Source organism: Pinus tabuliformis, chromosome 6 (assembly GCF_031772625.1).
Source record: "Pinus tabuliformis cultivar Carrire ecotype Pingquan chromosome 6, CPIR1, whole genome shotgun sequence".
Lineage (NCBI taxonomy): Eukaryota > Viridiplantae > Streptophyta > Pinopsida > Pinales > Pinaceae > Pinus > Pinus tabuliformis.
This window is the reverse complement of record NC_142292.1, coordinates 1,068,867,609-1,068,888,632: the sequence shown is the minus strand read 5'-3', so window position 1 is coordinate 1,068,888,632 and position 21,024 is coordinate 1,068,867,609. Positions and strand designations below refer to the sequence as shown.

The window sequence follows — 21,024 nt, the reverse complement described above, 5'->3', positions numbered from 1 at the left end:
ACACATCCCTTCAACCATTCAAACTATTTACATATTCACATTCTATCGATAATTAGAATTCATTACACTCTCTTCATTAGAAGTTTACAATTCGTCCCCCTTTGTCCCCTTCTATCTATCCATTGATCCCTCCAATTATATGTTTGCAATTCGTCCCCTTCTATCTATCCAGTGATCCCTCCAATTCTATGTGCCCCTTCAAACCGACCACAATTATCTATCCAGTGATCCCTCCAATTCTATGTGCCCCTTCAAACCGATCACAATTATCTATCCAATGATCCCTCCAATTCTATGTGCCCCTTCAAACCGATCACAATTATATCATTGACTAGACTTGGGTCCCTTTGCACTTATAATAGATTAAAATCAGTTATACTTCACAACTAGAAACCATTAAAATAGGCATTATGCCACTGAGAACTTCTACCATAACGATGATAACGACGATAACGATCACAACCAGAAGCCATTAAAATAGGCATTATGCCACTTAGAACTTCTGCGATAACGAGTTTCTATAATCATTTTCAAGCAAGCGGCTTATCTTTTATGATATAAATATTTTTTTCCTTTTAAATTAAGACCGAAAAGAAAAACTGTTCAACTAAATTTGATTCGATAGCATAAATTTTATAAAGTAACATAATACTTTATAAAATATTATTCTCTTCAACCATCATAAAAATCTTCATACCACCATAATTCAATTACAAATAACATACTGCTTTACAAAATAATATTCTCTTTTCCCATCATAAAAATCTTCATATCACCATAATTCAATTACAAATATATATACGTGATTCAACCTCATCATTTATAAATACGCTGCATCACAAAAGCAGCCAAACAAAAGTATACAAAGGGAATCGTTCGTTGTCAAATTCACGACATTTCACTCCACATACACTTAACATCCACGCAATTTCGTCTATATTCCCATCCCGTCTTCCTGGCTAAAACCCATTATCAGATGTTTTAAGCATTGTTTTAAACATTACGAAACCCCATTATTAGATGGTTGTAAACATTATTAATAATAATAAATGATATGTCCTTGTGACTACTTTAATTCAAAACAAAAGTCTAACATTGTAAAGCATATAATGATAGTTTTTGCATAAACAATCATGAACCACAATTATATTCATAATTAATCAAAACACTATTGGTTCATCATTAAGTCAGTCATGTGTGCCATTATGGTTGTGGATACACCTCTAACAACACATCTTACTCATATTGCCACGTATTCATTTATTTTTTCTTTTTTGCTACCACGTATTCACTTATTTTTCATTTTCAAAGTCATGGAAATATATACGATATTTTAATATTAATTGTAAGTTTAATATATCCAACTAATATGGAGTGATAAACTTTACTGCATATTCTTGAATGACAAAATCTACAAACAATCCACCTAAGCTCATAAATATAATTCTCATCATCTATAACTATAATATATAAATATAATTCTCATAAACCATAACTATAAATGAAATATGGGATCATGGATTGTAATTATTTTATTCCCAATTTATTTAAGCTTTATCGGGGTCGCCCCACTCCTTCGATATGCTTAAAAGCTTAGAATTGGAGCATATTCTGTGCTGAAAGCTCTTTTGCTTTATCATTCTAAATAAGAAAAAGTTGACTAAAATTGATCGAATCACAAAGTTTGGTAGCTATGAGCATGTTCAGTCTGTCTGTAAGCTGAAATGAAGGGCATATGCTACAACTGTCACCCCTCAACCTTAATTACACCGTTTCCAACAACCCAATGTTCATCACCCCTCCGACACACAAGTGGAATTGCAGGCCAAACAATCAAAGCTCAGTCAAAAGCCTGTATGGCATTAATATATCTCACCTGCTTTTGTGCAAAATTCAACACATTTTAATGCTTACATTTAATGCTTACAAGGATCTTACGATCATGCAGTATAGTTAATGCCCCTAAGCGACCAAAGTCAAATGAAATTAACACACGCCAGACCATCTGTGCAGTTTGGTGATCGAAAAATTCAATTTCTTTCGTTTGAACAAAATGCAGCTTCTGCAAGAACCAATTTTTTTTTATATATTCAAAGCAACTCGTGGATGACGTATCCAGCTAGAGAATTACATGTGATATGTGGTCATGGGCGAGCAGATGATTGAGTTAATTTACGTGCAGAGGGGTTAGAAGAAATAAGGGCGAGCTGAGATTTGGGAGTATTTACATTATGGTCTGTGGTAACAATCCTCTCGCAAGAAGGGCACATGGTAAGAGTGGCAGCAGGAAGCTGCATATAAAACGGGGACTCGACCTTCAAAGCTCGAAGCTCATACAGCTCTTTCTTCAGCTTTCTGTTCTCCTCCGTCAGGGTATCGCAGCACCGTTTCAAGAATTCACAGTCTACTTCAGTCTGCTTCAGCTTGGTCCTTCAATAATCCATCGACTCAAACAAATCAGATAAAAAAATTGATTGCAAACATAACAGAAAGTGTTTAACCTAACGCAACCTTACCTTGCCCGTCTGTTCTGGAACCATACTTCAACTTGGCGGAGGCTGAGGTTCAATCTCTGGGCCAAGTCCAGCTTTTGTTTCTGCAGGGATCAATATTCACCATAAAATATGACATCACAGAAAATAAAAAAAGAAACTATGACAGTATCTGTACTACACAAACATACTGTGAATCCGTTTTTTCTTCTAGAGAAACTGTGTATCTTGATTCCATTATAATATACATTATAATATACAAACATATTGTCAATCTATTTTTCCTTCTTAAAAAAATGGTGTATTTTAATTCTATGTTGAGAGAAAAATATATTGTAAATCAATTTTTATTGTGTATCCAGAGAAATCAGTGTATCTTGTTTTTTCTTATGAGAAACTGTGTATCTTGATTTTATTACCATACACAAACATATTGTCGATCTATTTTTCTTTCTAAAGAAATAGTGTAATCTTATTTCTATGATGATAAACAAATATATTGTAAATCAATTTTTACTGTGTATCTAGAGAAATTGGTGCATCTTGTTCTTATAAGAATAGACAAACATCTTGTTTTTATAACAGTAGACAAACATATCAAACATATTGTCAATCTGGTTTTTATAACAATAGACAAACATATCAAACATATTGTCAATCTGGTTTTTATAGCAATAAACAAACATATCAAACATATTGTCAATCTATCTTTTCTTCTAGAAATCTTCAAAACTTGTGTATGATTTTATGCTGTCATACAAATATTCATGCACAAATAATTGCTGAGGTTCAATCTCTGGGCCAAGTCCCGCTTTTGTTTCTGCAGGGATCATTATTCACCCTACAATATGACACCACAGAAATTACATAAAACAAACTTTGACAGTATCTGTAATACACAAACATATAAAACAAACTTTGACAGTACCTGTAATACACAAACATCATATTGTAAATTGGTTTTTGTCTTTTGGAAAAAATGTGTATCTTGATCCTATGAAAATAGGCAAACATATTGTCAATCTATTTTTCCTTCTAAAGGAATGGTGTATCTTAATTCTTTGATACTAAACCAATATATTGTCAAAATTGTGTATCTAGACACATGGGTGTATCTTGGTGTATATTGCTTCTATGACAATAGACAAACATATCAAACATATTGTCAATCTATTTTTTGAAACATATCGTTAATTTTTTTTTGTATCTTGATTTTATGAGTATCTTCATACACAAATACATTGTCAATCTGTTTTTTCTTCAGGAGAGAAACTGTGTATCTTCATTCTATGACAATACACAAACATATGAAACATATTGTCCATCTATTTTTTCTTCTAGAAAAACTGTGTATCTTGATTCTATGGTGACAATATCTGTCATACATAAATACATTGTTCGTTTAAAGAAATGAGAAACCAAATATCTTCATTCTACCCCAATATACAAACATATTATCAATCTATATTATTAATCTATTTTTTCTTCTTTAGAAATTGTGTATCTTGATTTTATGATGACAGTACCTGTCATACACAAATGCATTGTCAATCTGTTGGTTTTTTTCTTTTAGAGAAATGACCACGTTACGGATGCTCCACCATCATCCAGAACACATACACAAACATGTTTATTGTTTTTTCACTTACTGGATTGAGAGTGCTGTGCTGCCTGAAGCTCTCCTCCAAGAGGGCAGATTGATCCTTTGAAAGGCGAAGCTTTTTCCTGCAGGTAGAAGCAATGCCTTCTTCCTCATCGCTGGCTCTCTCAGCCACCACCTCAAGGGTGTCATGCTTGGAGGCATTTGTGTTGTTATATCTGTAGGGATCAAGCTGAAACATTGACATCGACAGCGTGCTGTTGGGTGAAGAAAGCAATGCCTGATCGCATAAGTTGGGTACCTGGTTTACGTCGATTGCCCTCTGGCCGGAACCAGGAGGCGCTATGGAATTCAGCGGCACGGGCCGCAATGGTAGCAGATCCAACTGCACAGGGACATGGTTTAATGAATGCTTTTCAGCTTCATCTTCTGCACCCAAATCTCTCCCCAATCCCAGCCTTGTGTTACACTCCCGCTGCCAAAACTCCATTCCTGCTGCTCTCACTTTAGCAAGGGAACGGAGGCACAGAGATGGGATATATATGAAGGCGCAGGGATAGGTATATTTATTGGGAAGCTGCAATGTGGAAGAAGTGGAGGCGTATACTGACAAAATCAGAGGAGTAAAGAAGGAAAGCACGCCATGGGTGGCTGATCCTTTCACCCCTCCCAAGGCAAGGGTTCGCTCCCAGACAAAAGGAAAAGGAGATGAAGGTCACGACAGGCAGCAGCATGCGGGGCGACACGACTAAATGAGTGAATGAAAGCAATGATTAAAAAGGGTCGCAGAATGACTGTGAACACCACCGAAAGGATCGCGTATAAAATAAGAAGATCGAGATGAATGTGCGAATGATGACTCTCTCGGGAACATGTCTCGGACACCATTCATCAACTCATCGCACTCACTTGCAGACTGACTCATTTTCATTTTGTCCCGCAACTCACCTCCACATTGCAATTTAAATTCTAAACTAAAGCATGCGCTGTGTGCAACAGGGAGGGACTTTTGCCCATCATGTCCCACATATTATATATATATATATAAAGGACATAGGTGTATGCTAAAGAACACTTTAAATCTTTTATACGTTTAGGAGTTTAGTTACATTGTTTCCAAATTTATTTTATAAGTTTTATTTACAACAGTTTTAATTATAATATATGTTTTGTTTTTGTTTTGCTTAAATAAATAACATAAAATATCATTAAAAATAATCTAATAATATATAATTTTATTAGAGATCATTTCAATGATGATGCCAAAGATATTAAAATTGGGATAGTATTTGATAAGAGGTTGTAAATAAAGTTTTGGAGTTTTTACAAACCGTTTTAATTATAAAATTAATTTTTTTTATTATAATTTAATTATTATTTTTTAATGGGATGTAATTTGTATAGTAGGAAGAAATGATGTTATTTTTTTATTTGGTTTAATTTCCATGTCATATGTTGAGTTTATAATGAGTATATTTTTTGTAGTAATTCCATTTTTTGTTGTGTGAGATCATAATTTAATTGTCAAATTGTAGATCAGGTGGTGGGGAGAAATGTTGTTATTGTACCCACCGGTTCTAAGAGTTCCTAGAGGATTGAAACATGTATGTTCCTTATATAGAATATAAAAATATTTCTTAAGGGAAAAAAATTAGTTGTCAATTTACAGTGAGGGTAGTCATTACTAATTGCTTAGAATACATACTTCTTCAATGCAAAACACTTTAAGATCTTACTCCATGATTAGCAAGTAGTAATTGCTCAGAATGCATACTTCTTCAATGCAAAACACTTTAAGATCTTACTCCATGATTAGCAAGGAGTAGTTTTAAGTCTGACTCCAAAATAATAAAAAAGTAATTTCAACCAATTACAAGAAAGTTAAAACAAGATGACTATAGAGAAGGCATGGAACAACTTTCTAGTTACAGACTTTATAAATTTGATAGAAACTTTAGGGAAGCTTATAGTTACATCATGATTCAATAGTATTGTATGGTGGAACAATGTCTTTAAATATTTGCATAATTTTAAATAGATCAAAATCATAAAAATTCAGGTTGATGAGAACTCTAACTTTTTCCGAAGATTATAACTTTAATGATTTGGCTGATTGTTTGTTCTCCTTGCCACCTATATTCAAATCTCACAAGTGACATAAACCTACAAGGATAAACACCTTTTAGATTAGAGAAAATGCCCTTACTAAATTGCAAGTTACTAGTATATCTAATTTACCAATTAATTATAATAGTTTAACACAATTACTTAAAAAAAACCTGATTTTTTTTTCTCATAAAAAACACTTATTACTAAAATAAATAACATAAACAAATACAACGATAATATAAACTTTAATTTTTTTATAGAATAAAACATATAAAATTACTTAACTAAGTAAAATCATTATATTATATTATTTATACCAAACCTATTCATTCAATTATTTATATAAATTATTTTATTCAAAACACTTTTTCAATTATAGATAGATTGATTTTGAAATATTCAATTATAAATCATCATTACTATTTAATAAAATAAAAATCAGGAAATGATGAAAATAAATGCAGTAATCAAGAGACGAAGAAAATAAATGCCCTGCATTTATTGCTTATTCCTTTTATTTTCATCATTTTTCTACTCATCCTGATGTAAAACACCAATGAAAACACCGAAAGCAATTAATTTATATGAATTAAAAATAATTACTAATCACTCGATCCATCTAAATGACCTTGACCATAATTCTAGTAAAATAGATTACGAAATATATTATATTAAAACAATAACACTAAATTAGACAGCAACATTTCACATACTGTCAACAGTGATTTTTTAATGTAACGTGATTTGTGGATTGATTTAATTTAATATCATAATTTTAAATTCGTACAAATTCTATTTAAAATAAAACAGAATGAATATTTCAGTACGCATATAATAAGGTTTAGCGATACTTTTTAGGTTCACAGTTCCGATAGGAGTTGGGAAAACAAAATTAATTGTTTACTACCAAAGCAGGGCTTGAGGAGAAATCATAGGTCAAAGGAAATTCGGTCCCTGAACGGAGTAGTGGGGGATGCAGGGCAATCGCGTGAAGGTGGCGTGGGAGAGGTCCACGTGTAAGGATAGAGAGATGCGTCGGATTAATGATTAATACATACTGTGGCTGTCGAGTCAAACATGCACGCTGCGAATCCCGATCACCATACATTGTCGACATGCGTCTGCTTGCTGTCCCGCCCATTGGAGGCATGTCAACTGAGCAATCATTTGGGCGGGCTCTTCTGCAGGTGGCCAACACCCACACCAATTTTACCATTTTTATTTCTGTCTCTTTTGCTTCTGCTTCTGCTTCTGCTTCCAATTCTCTCCCTCGCTCATCATGTATTAACTGCCATAATCTCCGATGGAGGTGAAGGAAAGCTCAGCGCTTTGCACTCTTTTAAGTCGGCGAAAATAATGATGAAACAAATTATAGGTTTTCTTGACTTTTTATTTGGGTTGGAATGCTATGCTATAATATAATTTTGGAGATTGTGATTTGTTAATGTTTAGAGTGTGTTTTGAATCTATAAATGGGTTCTTAAAAATAGTTGGAATATTGGGATTTTAAGTATTATTTAAATTTCTAATCTTAAGAAAGTTATTGGATTTTAAGTATTATGCCATTTAAATTTCTAATAGTCAAAATTGATGGTAAAATATATAATAATAAAAAAGTTTTGAAAAATAGTTAGAATATTGGGATTTTAAGTATTATGGTACTTAAATTTATGATTTTATGAAAGTTTTAAGTAAAATTGATTGTAAAATATATATATATATGAGAAAAAAAAGTTTAAATATAGATGATACTTTTCTTAATAGTCAAAATATGAAATATTTAATAAAGTTGCTTATTAATAATTAGTAAATAGATAATGACTATTGGTTGTTATTCACAAATACAAGATATTATTGTTATTTAAAGAAACCTAGGCCATTTGGAATAATCAATTGACGATGAGTGAAGGCCTGGCTTTCATTCTTGCCGAATGTCTCTAGATATTGAACTGCTAATCTCTTTTCTTATGTTTTATAAAAGCAAAAACTTCAACACATTTTTAAAATAAACTTCAAAATCATTTAAAATTAATTATATATATATTATAATAATTTTTTTAAAATAGTTAAATTTATTTTTATAATTAAATTATAATAATAAATTTTTTATTCCTGGATCTTGGTGATCGTGCAAAAGCCACATTCATTGAAACCAGACAATGGAGGTTTAGGCAAGGACACGACATTTACACATAAGTAAGACATGAATTCTATCATCAGTGTGGATTCCAACATTCATTCCCTCAACTTCTTTGCTTTGTGAGTGGATGGTTGTTGGGGTTGGGAGAGGGAACGAGACTCAAGCGGTTTTAGGTCAGAGGAAAAGATTACACAAGTTTGTTTATCATAGTGAGGGAAAGGAGTTGAGCCAGAAGAGGTGGCAGAGGTCGTGGGCGTTGACCTCTCCCTCGTTGGCATGGTCAGGGCAAAATTGGTAACTGGGTCATCTGAAATTTGCTTGGAAGACAACTTCGGGACTAGGAAGAAGCCAGGGAGATAGCCAAAGGTAGAATAATTGAGCTCAACACCTGTGTGGTACACACACACGCGACCTTAAGGAATTTGTCCAAGGCTATGGGAATTCACTTTCCCCCTCCTCCCCCTCCTCCAAATATTCTCCAATTCGAATGACAAGATAGAAGCAGTTGAATCCTCCCATCAGGGGCAAAGACCCTCCAATCTAGCTCACCCAAAACCTCAAGCTAAGAAACAAAAGGTGGTCGAATCCTACAGCTCTCCTAAACCAGCAAGACAGGGGATGAACTTGGCCAGCCATACTACTACTGAGAGCCTGACCAAGGGAGAACCCTCATGGAGGGAGGGTGAATCCTACACTAGGAAATCATTCATCAAATCCCCTTAGCATCCTGGAGGATACAACGATCCCTTCCTCTACTTGGAGCAACAACCTGACCATGGGAGAACCCTCATGGAGGGAGGGTGAATCCTACACTGGGAAATCATTCATCGAAACCCCTTAACGTCCTGGAGGATACGACGATCCCTTCCTCTACTTGGAGCAGAAAGAACATACTATGAAGGAAAAGGCTCAACAGGGCAAGGTTCCAAGGGAGCAAGCATATCACACCCTTACCAAGACTGACCAAGACAAGGAACAACCTAGACAGGCATGTTAAATTTCCAGGATAAACATTCTCAAAGTTTCAATTTTCCATGTCCGTTTGTTGTTATTGTCTATATAGTTTCAGTTATATTTAGTTTGTTTTGGTGCCATACTATTACCATTATGGCTCAAAACTCTTCGGGAGACAATTTGGTTTCCCTATCATATGCACATGGTCTCTTCAATTCTCTCCTCATGACATACATGTTTTTGTGTTAGCAAATAGCTCCTAGACACTACTACAAACCTCCATGAGTATATTTTATGTAGAATTTTGAAAATATAAAGATTGTTCCTTGCTTAAAAAATAATAATAATAAATTTGTAATGTTTAATTTGAATAAAATTGATGATTGAACTATGGTACTAATCAATTTGAAAAAAATAAAACTTTAACTTCTAACTTTGCAACTTAATAAAATCTACACCCAAATTTCTTTATTAAAAATACCTTCATTTAAATTCTGCAAACTAAATTTTTTTTAGAAATCTTAGATTTCCATTTGAATTATGGAGATTGTAACTAGATTCAAAATAAAATTATCTAAATATTCTTTTCTTCTAAACTCTTTAGAAATCTCACATTTCTAAAGAGATTAGATTCAAAATAAAATTATCTAAATATTCTTTTCTTCCAATTTTGTATTTTATAAATTAATAAGTAATTTTAAAAAATATTAAATTTTTTATTTAAAAATATAATTTATTTTTTTAATTTAAATATAAATATTCTTTTCTTCCCATTTTATATTTTATAAATTAATAAGTAATTTTAAAAAATATTATTTTTTTATTTTAAAATATAATCTTTTTTTTTTTAATTTAAAAATATAAAATTAGTTGTTGCTTAATTTAAAGTTATCAAAATATTCTTAGATCTAGTTTTATATATTTTATAAATTAATAAATTTTAAAAAATATTATATTTTTTTATTTAAAAATATAATTGGATTTAGTTAATTTAAAAATAATTTTAAATAACTTCGAGTTTTAGATATTTATAATTTGATTTAGTTATTTTAAAAATATTTTTTTATTTAAAAATATAAAACTAGATGTTATTTAATGATTAAGTTTTGATTTTGTTAGAAGGTGAAATAATTTTAGATTAAATTATAATTTTTTTGTTATTTAAAATGTATTTTTGACTATATATATTTAATACCCTAACAAATTTATAAAATACTCAAATTTAACAAACTCACAACTCAAAATTATTTAACAAATCCCTATCAATTAAACAAATTCTACCTCAAAGTATTTCCAAAAAATTCAAAACCTATAACAAATAAATTACGAACAAAAAAAATAAAAAAAAAATAATAAAATAATATTAAAATTTTCCACTAATATACTTTCTAAAAATTTCATCCATTTCAATCCAAATAACGTAAATTTTGAAAAATATAAAATTGGCTGTTTTCCCAAGTAAATATGCCCATTCGCATTTCGTAATCATGGAACTCCTCCAACAAATCAAATTAAATTTGTCAAAATGTTCCCGTAACCTGAACTGGTGATTGTTTGAATGTTTGCGTGAACGAAGTATTTGTAAAGGTTTTGGCCGGTCATTTTCCATTTATTGAGATTAATTGTAACACTGTACCACACATTTATTATATCCTTGACTTTGGTTGTTGGCCAACTTGGCCTTCTGCTAACGTGCCTGTACACAGATCTCAATGCAAAGGAAAGATAGTATAATGATATTGTTGATGACATCCGTGCTATTCTTTTATGATTTTGTCACCTTTTCCGTAGCATATGCATGATTGAAGGCCGGCCTCATCATATTTGTTACAGGCAATTATGTTGACATATGCTCTGCTACTAGTTTATTTCACCAAAAACATTAAATGCCAATGCGTGAATGAATGCATGAGGATAAGAGATATGGAAAAAATATTTGGCATTCATTCATGGTGATCAACTCATAATTTGAATGTCATACATAGCTAGTGAGTGAGTGAGTGACAGGCCCAATCACATGTACAACTCAATGGCTTCCCCACCATCCCGATTCCCACCCTATCCCTTCACCATCATAAAAGGTAGTTTTATTGCATTTTAAGGCAATCATTTGTACTCATTTTTATAACATCTCGAAGGGTCCTTCCAGTGGTCCTAAATATTTTATGCCAGTGCAATCATCTCACATTGCATGGGAAGCAAGTGGCGCCAAATAAACAAATATTTATTTGTATTATATTTGCTTTACTCGTTTTACATTTAAAATAAGTTTTTTTTGGGTAATATATTAGATTTTTTTGGGTTTGGAGTATGTTCTATTACTTTTGTTTGGCTAAAAATTTGTTGTTTTTGCTTTGTTTTTCTTTGACTTAAGGAAACATGTTAAATAAAATTTGTCGTTTTTGCTTGTTTTCTTTTGACTTAAAGAAACATGTTAATGGTCCTGTTATGACCCCAAGAAACTCACCTAGGTTGTATATCAGTGATGCTCGGGAAAATTACAAACTCAACAAAATGTTGGATAAATGGTGGATGAATAAAAGAAATGTTGCATATTCAAGCCAGATAACCACTCCTATGATTGACCCCAGACATGGGTGAACACCCCAAACTACAAGGCTTTTAACCACCAGTTACTCACAGTTTAAGCAAAATGTGATGATGGAGAAGACTGACTGCACCAGCAGATACACAGGACCCTGTGATGGCCAGCTGCAACCAGAAAGGAGGTCTGTAAAACTATTATCTAATACACAGACATGATGACAACTCTCTATGCATTTAAACAACAGAAACCTGCAAGCAATTTCAATGAACAGCTAAATTCTAACATAGAGGTGGGATGACAGCCCCTCTGATGCTAAACATTCACAGCTCATGAATTAATGCAAAACAGGCACAGCCTGGAACATAGAAGAAGTGAAAAGTGAGCAAATGACAACAAAAGAAGCTTGTATTAGTTGGAAATGAAGACCAGAAGCTGCAGGTCTCAAAGTAGTTACAGTCTCCAGAAGTTGAAGCTTACAACACACTAACACTCACCTCACATTCATCAACCTCATTACATTCTTTTTCTGAGTATATATAGAATTTGTTTACAAAAATGCTTTGTTGTTCCATGCATGGAGGGGTCATAATGGACCACCAACCACTTTAATTATCTAATATGGGTCTCTGTTGCAATCTGACAGTGTCTGCAAATGAATTTGACCTCCTCGAATGTTCTGTTGTCCTTCTTGAGCCGGTAGAGTGTAATATGAAACAAGCTCCATAACTGATAAATGTTGTGGCCAACTCGAGGCATGTCTGTTTCCTTCTCAGTCATCCTGCTTGTTGAATGCGGTGGTTGAGGATTAACTGCGCAGAGTGATGAATACTAGCCACCTTCTTCCTTGGGATGCACGGGACCGACTATGGACGCGGACAGTATGGCGGAGGCATGAGCAAGACGGGGAAAAGACATTAGCCGTTGGATCGCGCAGATGGACGGAGGATATGACTCGGCAGGAGCACGAAGGCAGGAAGACTGAGTATAGGCAAATACACTATCAGAGGCGGAAAAGCGGACATGAGACTTTATACAAAGGAATGGTGAGTCATATCAGGTCCGGCACCTGATATCGCATCGGTGGAAATGGAGTGGTCTACATTAACATCAAGCCCTGACCCTGCGACTTGTGATCGCCGATGAACATCGCATCGGTACTTCGGAAGCGGGCGCAAACAAATGTGGGCCGTTGGATCGTCGGGACTGATCGGACGGCGGAGGAGCGATCGTGATATTGCATCGGCGGAAGACAAAGGGCGGAGCCTTAACACACATGGGTGCGATTTGTGATAGCGATCAGATCGCATCACAATATCGCAGTGGCGGAAGACAAGGGGCGATAGGAGGCAGCGGGGTAAATGTGCGATTGCGATCCGCCGATTAGATCTGGACCGTTGACCGGCCAGATCTAACGGCTGCTGTGCCACCATCATTTAAGCCTGTGCCTGAGGGTTTTTTCATGGTTTTGTAGTGTTTCCGCCTCCCGATAGTGCATTGTTGACCCTCCAAGGGCTCTCCTCTTGCAACTATTTCGATCGGTGGATGACCTTTGACCAAAATTGGAGATTTCAACAGCATGCATGGATCCCTTGGCATGATTTTAAGCAGATTTGCAGACTTTGGGAGTGTTTGTGGATCCGTTTTTATCCTTTTGTATAGCAGCGCTAACAGGTCCATGGCATGTTAACAGTCCATGATCCAAAGGCATCTACGCATATGATAGGAGTGAAAGCATGTATTTTTAGGGACCACCAACAAGTCATTCTTGGTGGCATGGTTTTCTTTGAATAAAGGTGATGAGTCAACTTGCATTGACTTTCCTTATTGTTGATTTGACAATTGAGTTATGATAGATTTTCCCACTAGTTTGACAATTGAGTTATGATAGATTTTCAATTAAGAAAAGTAAAGCAATGATCATCATCATCATCAAAATAAAAGAAAAGTAAAATATTCTTAAAAATCAGTGTCATTTTTTTTTAAGTTTTACTTATTCTCTAACATATGTTTTTTTATGTCATTTTTGTTCAAAATTATGTAGAGATTGAATAGATTCACAAGTTTGAATTATAAAATCTGCATATCTGAATAAAAGTTTTTCAAAACACTAAATTCATTTATATATTAATAATCATATTTTAAATAAAATAAAAAAACCACAAAACTATAAAATCTACATCATCCTAATGTTTTAGGGTTTTTTTCAAAACCCTGAAACCGTTCATCTTGTCCAAAATTATTTTGCTAATTATTTTTCTTAAATCTTATTGAAAGAAGTTAACTTATAAATTTAAATATAATTTTTATATAATATAAAAATAAATATTTTTTATAAATTTATTTTATATATAATATTAAATAATGAATTGATAATATAATTTTATTTAAGAATTAAATTTTAAAAATGATTGAATATCTTATCATAAAAATGATATTTCAAAACTAATTTGATTTTTTAAATTGAAAGATCTTACCCCCCACACATATATATATATATATATATATTTTGTTAAAATAATATCTTCATAAAACACATGATCAACACCAAATTGAAGCTTAATAATGAATTATTTGCCTAAAAATCTCTATTACAACTAATATTCATTAAAAAACTGTGTAAATAATCATTTATCATTCATTCTCACCGAATAAAATATATGGTGACTGTAGTTTATGTTTTTAATAGATATAGACATGTCACGACTTTTCACGATCCTTATTAATTATATATAAATTATCATAATGAGTTCAGACAATAATCATGGTTATTAAAAAATAAATAAATTATTTTTATATAGATTTTGTTTATTTAAAAATTTAGTTATTTTAAATTAAATTTTCTTATTTGTAAAATTAAATAAGATTTATTATTATTAACACGGCCAAAATTTTGTGTTTGTGATCATTTCTCAAATTCATATACTTGATTTTTATTAATTACCTTCATTTAAAATAATGTGCAATCCCAACATCATAAAAAGCATCAATCATTTTGATGTAATATTAAGTTGCTTCCTTATTCTTTATAATGTATAAATTTATAAAATTTTAATGATCATATTGATCATTTTTATGACCTTTAGAAATTTGGTAAGTTCATTTTGCCTATTCAATATTATTAATATATGAATGTCCACTCACCTATTTATTCGACCAAAATAATGTCGGTATTAATTTTTGTGGACAACACAATTAATAACTGCATTATTCTTAATAAGCTCTAATTATATATTAATTAAAGATTCTTTACAGCAGTAACATATAGATGCTTTTATCACTAATTTAAAGAGTAGTTTAAATGATTATTAATAGGTATGTTAAATGATTATTAATAATGTTAGGTATTTGGTTAATTATGTTGTAATGTTTTAATCTGAAGCGATATTAATTAGAGTTAATAAATTTATTAAAGATAGATATGGGAAAATAAATTTAGCAAATTTTCAAAATTATTTAAAAAATTATAATAATGTTAGGTATTTGGTTAATTATGTTGTAATATTTTAATTTGAAGTGATATTAATTAGAGTTAATAAATTAATTAAAGATAAATATGGGAAAAAAAATTTAGCAAATTTTCAAAATTATATTTTTTATAATTATTTAATTTGAAAATAAATTTACTTAAAAGGAGAGATAATAAGTTTCAATAAAATTTAAAATAAAAATATTAAGAGATAATAAGTTCCAAGTCTCACCCCCGACCTCTGACCAAGTCAGGGTCGCCCTTCCTCCTTGGTGCGATAAAATGTTGGGTCAAGGTTGGCCTGACCCCCAACCTACTTGAGCTCTCAACCTCGCTACCAACAAAGCACTAAGACCGTTGTAGGTTAGGGCAGAGACCTGCTAAGGCCCGGCCCGCCTGGTCGATCTCCCGACCTTCAATGTGTTGGGGTCCAAAACTTTTAAATTTAATTGGCTTATGTTGTGTTTTAACAACCTTCTATTGACTTGAATTTTTCACAAATTTTCCTAGGTTATTCAGGTGTGGTTTTCAACGCTCGATGACCAATGAATTACAAGGAAAATTCACACACAGGATTGGCAAACGATCACCCAATAGAATAACACCAACCAAAACACAGTCAAGTGCAATTCTTTCCCAAGAACACAAAGAGCTATAACAACTCGTGAATAAAGCAGGAAACCTTCTTCCTTTGGTTCAATAAACCCACTCAACTGAGTAAATAGATGAACCAATTCAACAACTCATATATATATATATTCACAAAAGGAATGTAGTCACAAGAGATGGCATCCGACGTCCTTCCCTTCAATCTTGAAAGGATCAATAAGCATACTAGAAAGCATGCTAAACTTATTCAACCTTGCAAGATTCAATAAATGCAAGATGGAAATTCATTCCACTATATTCGTTGACTCTACTAGGAAATCATTGCAATTAGTGCAACTTCAACACTATTAAAGTCAATGAAATCCCTGCAACAAGATATTAGTGTAGACCAATCAAGTCATGACATGATGCATTAACATCCTCATGTGGTTAACAATAAGCAATTTACACACACATAAACACAAATAAACCAAAGCTTATCATACAACCTATCAACATGTCATTCATTCACAGTTCAATCTTGAAATTCGTACAAGGTTACACATGAGAAGACTTATCTTGAGTTCGTAAGAAAGATGGGAAACTAAGTTCGAGACTACAACTCTTCACCCAACCATAGACAAGTTGCAACCAAGTTACTTGCAGTTGTCACCCACGATCCATATCCCAGTACTTGAGGTAGAGTTCTTTTAGCAGGGAAACTAAACAGTGTTTTCAACTGAACAGGAGGTCGCAAGGTCACAACAACTTCATCCACTAGCTACACAGATTTCCCCCCATTCTTCCAGACTTGTAACCAAGACAAACATCCATACCAAGATACCTTACAATAGAGAATTATCAGCTCATGGTTAGGAGAGAAAATTCCATGCTAAGGAAGTTTATTTAGAGGCTAAGCTACTGCTAAGCAGAAGGAATCACCTCTCCAAGTGGTTTATCAATGAGACAAGCACCAATTCTTCAACCCTTACAGTGAAACTCTTGGTGATTCTCCAGTCTCCGAAATGCCTGAGGGATTCTCTCCCAACATAGTTTGTTCTTCAATCTCAAGCTTCTAGTGGTTCCCTCAACCTTCAAGTGAAATTCAACTCTTTGTATTTTCTTCCAACAAGCCCCTCCTTGAGGATTTCAATTGGTATATTTTGTTTCTCCACAACACTCCTCACATCGCTCTTCCTTCCAATGCGCGCAGACAACTAGTAGCAAAATCTCCCCTGTTCTCCCTGAGTATCTTCTAATGTCTGTCCATTTCCTTCATTTGTGTTACTTAACTGACAAAACTATTCCACCTTTTCCCTAGGCTCCATGCAACCCACTCCTCTTGGATAGTGCGACCATGCCAGTTCAATTAAGTTTTTGTCCTATTTGCTTGTTGTTATAGGCTAAGGACACTTGGGCCAGTCCTTGTTTATGTAGTTAGCTTTTAATTCCTAGTCAACTAATCTAATTGCCTCGGCCAACCATGGCTAATGTATTTAATTTTTTCCCATTTAATCAAGCAATTTCTCACGTCAATCAATTGGAAATTTGTGTCCCTTCTCAGCCCCAATTTTATCAAATATTTACATATAATATTACAATGTAGTTCATAGTTGTATAATGGCCAGAGTTGTTACAAACACCCTCCCCTTAGGGGAACACTGTCGTTGGTGTTCAATGACACATATACAAAACAAACACAACCAATATGTAGCTTTATACACATAACTTTGTTACCATTACAACTCACATACTGAGTCACTTGTCCAACCACTTCAATGGATACATATATATGCCCATTAAATCTATCATCTTTCAGTGGCTAATTGCAGCTTTCTTGGTGTGTTTTTTGTGCACCCTAATATCTCTAAGCCGCTACAAGCCTCTTTTCAATCAGCTTCCTTCACCTGGACCAAGAAATTCCCTTGCTTCCATGTAACATGGCATACCATATCTCATGAGATTCATCATAAAGAATTTGCACAATTTTAAATGTATACATCTTATCTTGTGCTTTGAATGGTTGCTCATCCATTCACACACATGTCTTTAGCAAAGCCCATTTACCACATGTTCTCAACGACTCCTCATTGTTACACTAAAGTGGCTACAAATTGGCCATTAACAATCCCATTTATAAGGTGTTCTCAATATATCCTTACTATTACATCATAATGGCTACAAATCAACCATTAATAAGTCCACTTATTAGGTGTTCTCAACAACTCTTCATTTTTACACCACAATGACTACAAATTGGCCATTAACAAGCCCATTTATCAGGTGTTCTCAACAACTCCTTGTTTTTACACCATAATGGATACAAGTCAACACAAAGGTTCATGTAGAGCACAGAGAGTCTCAGTTCATCCTTGGAGAGGGAGACATAGTTAATAGGTAATGGCAAGGAGGTTTTATCAGCTCTGTTACTCTTGAGGAATAAGAGTGCACTCTCCAACAACTTAGTGGGATCTTCCACCTATGTTCTCAACCCAAATCCCATGGAACTACCCTCAGGTGTTATCATCCCACTACCCCTATGTGACTCCACCACTCAAAAGTGATCAACCAACATAGTCTCCAGTGGATTTATCATCCCTAGAAGGCACAATCACTACTCAATGATCATCAATTGGAAATCCCTTTTGGGTTTTCTTATCCAAGCTATCATCTAAGCTTACACTATGATTATCAGCCAACACGCCTCATGGTTTTCTCAATTGTGAACTATCATCAAAGCCTCTCTCTGATTATCGGTTAGCTAGATTTATGGGTTTCTTAATTGGGCAATTATCAAAGTTATGCTCTGTGATTATCATCCAACAATCCTCATGGGTTTATCAACAATGTTATCATCACAACTTCTTTACTCTATCAAACTCTCTTCTTGCATCATTGTAGCACGTAGTGGAGTACATACCTAATCCCACGATCAAGGAGCATGATTATTAGTTAATACACCATCAAAACTTTCTTGTTATCCATATGGTACAACATGAGCATATAATAATCATATTCTTATGACATTAAATCATCAATCATCCAGGGCTTTCCCTTGCCCCATTGATTTTTTTTTTCTACTAGCAATCTCATTAGACAACTTATTATGTCATCCCATCTAGCCATGTACATTTGTATCTATTAATTTTATACAATCATTCTTCCATAAGAATGATTCCTGCCAAGACCCTGGCAGATACAATGACATTCATACCTACACATCAACATGATCATGAACATACATTTTCATATATAATTAAATTCAAGTTCAATAGAACCTCATTTTGAGCCATTTTCATGGCTACCATATTGTTGTCCATTATCCTCGATGGGCCACTCCGCCCACCAGGTTGTCATACTGTTGTCCACTTAGTGTGTGTGTGTGTATATATATATATATACATGTTAACATGTGTCTATTAATATCATAGTTTAGAGAAATCCCTTCCTTATGGAAGCATGCGCTGGTTGTAGAAGTTCTTTACCTGGATTCCTCCATTTTCCCTTATATACCTAGTAGCTCACTCTGGAACCTTTGGCTACTGTTTTATATCAACATTATTTACACAACCAATTTTCATCCATTCATATGTTCTCATTACACTTGCTGCCACCTTTAGGGCCAGTGCTCCCAGGTATTCCGATGATGGCATTTTTTGACCTACCTGCCCATTTTCAACCTTCCTTATTTTGTTCATGTTCTTTATTTATGCATAGGTCATTCTTGGTTCTCTCTTTTTAGAGCCCCATGGAGTTCCTGCCACACTAAACCAATGTTACGAAGGTCCCCAAAGCATGAAGACGGAAGGATAAATCAAAAGGAGGGAGGGAAATCATAAAAAGAAGAAATTCATGACAACAATCATAAAATCACACAACCAATAATAGCATGGCCATGCATAATACAACAGAAAAAAAGGATATTTAATCATAAATTAATCGACGGAATAAACATAAAATGTTTGACAATATAACAATTTAATTCCCATGAGTTCTAGTATCCCTCAATATTTCAAGAGTAAGGTCCTAACCAAGCCCTTTCCACAATTTCGTTCTGATCCAGGTGGATATTGGTGGCCACCTGCAAAGTCCACCTGGACCCCCACCATTGTCTTTCTCGGCATTTTCAGTTTCCTTAATTGTAGCACAACTTACTATTTTTAGCAGTTTTTCGGGTCCTGAACTTCCGGAGCCGTTTTGAGGCCCTAAACGATGTTTTTTGGGGAATCCGGGGGCAACATGGGTCCATGGAATGGATTGATGTTTCCCATTCCAACAATGATAGTGCTCGGATAGATCTTTCTAATGAGCTATTGTACGCGTCAAATGGAGATCGTATGCCAAAGTTACGACCCCGGGAAGTTGATGTACCAATTTACCCCAAACGAGGCCCACAATTTGGCGTTTCATCTCCTAGGGTTAGGTTTTGGAATGTTAAGGGTTTTTCCATTGTTTCTCAATAATAAATAGGCCTTCGAGCCTTATTGTAACACAGTTCAGAGGCATGTAGCCATCACATTTCTTCTCAGAGATAAGCTACCATCGCCCTAGCTGGTTTATTTCCATTTCTGGTTGTAAGCATATTTCAGTATTTTCCATTAATGAAATGAAGTATTATTTCCGCTGCATCTTTGTGTATATGGTTATCTCTGTAATTTGTTGCATTCCTGTTTAAATCCGGATCAGTGGTATCAGAGCGGTCTGCTTTTTCTCTGTTTTTCTTTGCATGTCCCCAACAAGGTCGGGATATAAGGAGTTAGGGCTTGAACTGGTTGAACCTTTGCAAGACCAGCCTCGCAAATCCCGATGGCCTCCCATGGCGGACGAGAAGAAAGACGAGGGGACAGGAGATCCCATCAAAATCTTGCTCGAAGAAGCCCTCGAGCGACAACGGAACGCGATGATGGACAGCTTTGCCCAGATCCTTCAGCGGCTACCCAGAAGCGGCGCATCGGCTTCCAGCAGCTCCTCTGGAAACGCCACACCCTTTAAGGTACAAGTTAATTTTGAAATCCCCATATTCGAGGGTCAGATAGACGCCGATGCCGTAGATAAATGGTTAAATCTGCTAGAGGGTTATTTTTATGTTCATGAATTTTCGAGTCGGGAAAAGATTGTTTTTGCTCT

General features: G+C 34.1%; 1 protein-coding gene across 1 annotated transcript; it reads right to left on the bottom strand.

Moving 5' to 3' along the window:
• Positions 1-1,669: 1,669 nt before the first annotated feature.
• Positions 1,670-5,036, bottom strand: LOC149262629 (homeobox-leucine zipper protein HAT2-like). The gene is made up of 3 exons (XM_089385864.1): positions 4,142-5,036; positions 2,517-2,596; positions 1,670-2,430 (listed from the first exon to the last, which is right to left on the bottom strand). The coding sequence occupies exons 1-3, from the start codon at positions 4,580-4,582 to the stop codon at positions 2,145-2,147; spliced, it is 807 nt and encodes a 268-aa protein (XP_089241990.1). The 5' UTR covers positions 4,583-5,036; the 3' UTR covers positions 1,670-2,144.
• Between the last annotated feature and the right edge of the window lie 15,988 nt (positions 5,037-21,024).